The 3187-nt window shown below is 40.5% G+C and overlaps 1 protein-coding gene across 1 annotated transcript; it reads right to left on the reverse strand.

Annotated features, from left to right (window-relative positions):
- Nucleotides 1-18: 18 nt before the first annotated feature.
- On the reverse strand, nucleotides 19-3027 carry LOC121966838 (nuclear receptor subfamily 5 group A member 2-like). Its single transcript, XM_042516911.1, has 2 exons — nucleotides 2856-3027; nucleotides 19-1847 (listed from the first exon to the last, which is right to left on the reverse strand). The coding sequence occupies exons 1-2, from the start codon at nucleotides 2866-2868 to the stop codon at nucleotides 1105-1107; spliced, it is 756 nt and encodes a 251-aa protein (XP_042372845.1). The 5' UTR covers nucleotides 2869-3027; the 3' UTR covers nucleotides 19-1104.
- Between the last annotated feature and the right edge of the window lie 160 nt (nucleotides 3028-3187).

Here is a 3187-nt window from a genome sequence, read left to right on the forward strand (position 1 = left end):
TATATATGGAGACTTGGATGCCCAGGCCTATTGACTCCCCTGGGATGGGATGAGCCTTTTTGGTGACATCTGCAATGCAACATCAGCTGTTGTCATTAGCATGTAGCTGCCCTTTAAAAACAACCATCTATCGGCTTTTCATATAGTACTAATAACATTAGTTGTGACTTGTACTTTATTGGTGGATTCATCCAAGTTTTCTATGTTTGTACATTTTGAGGCCTAAAATGAAACAGGACATTACCACAAACAATCTTACATGAATGTTTATTTTTCTATCCAGCTTGATTTTAATTTTCCGCATGATTGATGGGAGAAGATATTGAAAAGGTGCAGCCAGTGTGAGAGCTCTTTCTGCTCTTTCTGGGCTTTTGGTCTTTCTGAATTTCAAATTTTAGTTTTGATTCATAAATTCCTACAGGGATAGACTCATCTTATGATTTCCGGTATAATTGTGAAACAGACATCACAACCAATCCCACCAGTTTATGCTCAGTTTGCTCTAGTCTGAGTAGACCAGAGAAAAACGGAACATGGCATTCAAGCATTTGCATCTTTTGCCTTACAAACAGTTGATTGCATTATATGTGATTTTTATGACTTAAAACAGGACCATTGATGTCTCAAGATGAGCGGGAGAAATATTGATAAAAGAAAGTGAAAGGAAGTAACAAGTGACAACAAAATGTGTATGTTGTAAGATAAAAGAGAGGGTTATTTTAGAATCAGAGCAGAGCCACAGCTCCGCTGTTTCCCTGCAGGGTCTGTGTTGCCCTCATGTTTCCATGCAATATTTCATATTTTTGTCACTCTCCCCCTCTATTTTGCATCATAAATGATTAATCTTTTTTTTATGGATGTGAAGGTTTATGTTGGTACAGACACATGAAAATCCTGCATTTGCAGAAATATCAAATAGAATTTTGTTGTAATGCCACAAATACAGGACTGTAGCATTTTGTAGAATATAACAATGAATTTGATAGCATGTGTGTATAAAAGCTGGTAAATAGAAAGGAGACAAGCCAAAGCTGTGCTGAACTTTTGTGATTGACAGCAGCTCTAAAGTGGAGTTTCACATAAAAGAAACTGTGTAGTGAAGCTTTAAAATGTGACATTATCATGTGTGTACATGAGTCTGTGCATGCGCATTGGTGGGAGCATGAGGACAGAATAAAGGACTTGACTCACCCTGAGCTCCTTGAAGAAGATACAGCTGCGAGCCCACTCCACTATGGAGAAGAGAGTCTGGTCTGCCATGCGACACATGAGGCTGAAGGTGCTGGGTTTGTCCAGTCGTCCCCGGCCGCCCTGTTCCTGCTGCAGATGAGCAACGATCTTATTTTGCACCACCAGCTCGTCTGGATCGCAGCGTAGCAGCTCCAGCACCAGTGGCGGCAGGCTGGGCGGCTGCGGCGAGGTTGAGGGGTACATGTCTGGATAAGGGTATCCTGTCAGAGACTCTGGGGAACTAGTGTAGTCGGGACACTCAGCTTTAATCGCCCTGCTGGGGAAGGCTGTGTACTGGTACTGAGTGGTGATAGGCACATGGGACTGCATGGATATGCCCAGGGACGGGGGTCCGTAGAGGTTGGCTTCGTAGTCTGTAGGGGTGATGGAGCTCGGGGTGGAGGGGATCAGACTTTTGGAGATGGTTGGCAGGTTGTGCACGGTGCCGGTGAAGCCGTAGTCAGTCTGCAGAGGAGAGGCCGGCGGAGGAGCTGCGTTCTCCAGCTTGAAGCCGTTGGATCGTATCAAAGCCTTCTTCTGCTGTTTCAAGGCCCTGTCTCTCTTATACATGGGGCCAAATTTATTCCTCCCCCCACGCATGCGGTCTGCACGCACCGCTGTCACACAAGAGAGGTGAAAAACAAATCCACAGGTGAAATACCGACTCCACTCTCCTGAACTGTCAAGATCCGCTTAATGAGAACAGATCCAGAGAGTAAAATCATCGCGTATTCCTAACTATCCCTACAGACTAAATAATAAGCATGTTGGTCATTTCTACGTCCCTTTTTAGGCCTGAGAAGAATCCCCAGAGCCTGAGAAGCTCCACTCCTCCTTGTAGTCTAAATAGAGCTTTTGATTTAAAACAGGGGAGTCTCTGGGTTTTTATCAGTAAGTCAAGAATGTGTCCTTTTTCTGCTACGGAAGCAGGTGCTTTCCTGCATTGCTGTCTGGGAATTAACCCCATCCCATGTGAGAAGGAAACAACATCAGAGCCACCAGTCTACAAATCAAGAAATATTTCATGGGTTTTTTTACTACAGTAATTATATGATAATCATTTAAGATAAAAAAAAAAAAAAAAAATGAATATACACACAATACATTGTAAAAGCTGACAAGTTTTTCTGAATTAAAAAAATCTTGGAAACTGATTGCCTTTTATAAGAAAGGTAAATATTATCTAAAATCAAAATAGAATCTTAATTTATGTTTAATTTATATCAAAGTGTTAGGTTTAATTGAAATTTGGCTGTATTTACTTAATTTTGTGAAGTTGTTCCAACTTAAAAATGACACTTGAAATTGACTTGTTATTCTAAGTGTTAGCAACATAAGTTAGTCTGACTTAACTTGACTATGACAAAGAAGATTTTTCCAATGATGACTCGAGGAGATCTGCAAGTTCGGTTTTCCTAATATATTTAAGAAAATATAAATGAAGAAATGTAGAAATATTGATGTAATTCCACTTGTCAGTTTGGACGAAATTAAGCAAATATCACTAAATTTTATGTAAACTCCATTAGTTATAAAGTAAACATAAATTTAAGATTAATAATTAGCCCATATTACTGAAAAATATTCAAGGCACTTGGTTACCTGTACTTTCCTGTAAAACGTACCTTCGAGCCGCATCCCGACGTTGAGGCACTTTTGGAAGCGACAGAAAGGACATCTCTTTCTCTGGGTTTTGTCTATTTTACACTCCTGGTTCTCCGCACATGTGTACCTCTTGTTGTTCTGCACTGTCCTCTTGAAGAAGCCCTGAAAAACGCGTCGGAAACAGCAGAAGAGACACTGACTTTGATAGATACAAATTCACGCGCTCGCAATAAAACGTCGCGGCTAAACCATACTGCTCTCTATTATTGCATAATCCTGATTAACACTCGATAATACTGTGCTTAGAGACTGTATTTTTAGCTAAAGCGATTAAATGTAATGTTACATTTAT

This window comes from Plectropomus leopardus, unplaced genomic scaffold (genome assembly GCF_008729295.1).
Source record: "Plectropomus leopardus isolate mb unplaced genomic scaffold, YSFRI_Pleo_2.0 unplaced_scaffold26063, whole genome shotgun sequence".
Taxonomy (NCBI): Eukaryota; Metazoa; Chordata; class Actinopteri; order Perciformes; family Serranidae; genus Plectropomus; species Plectropomus leopardus.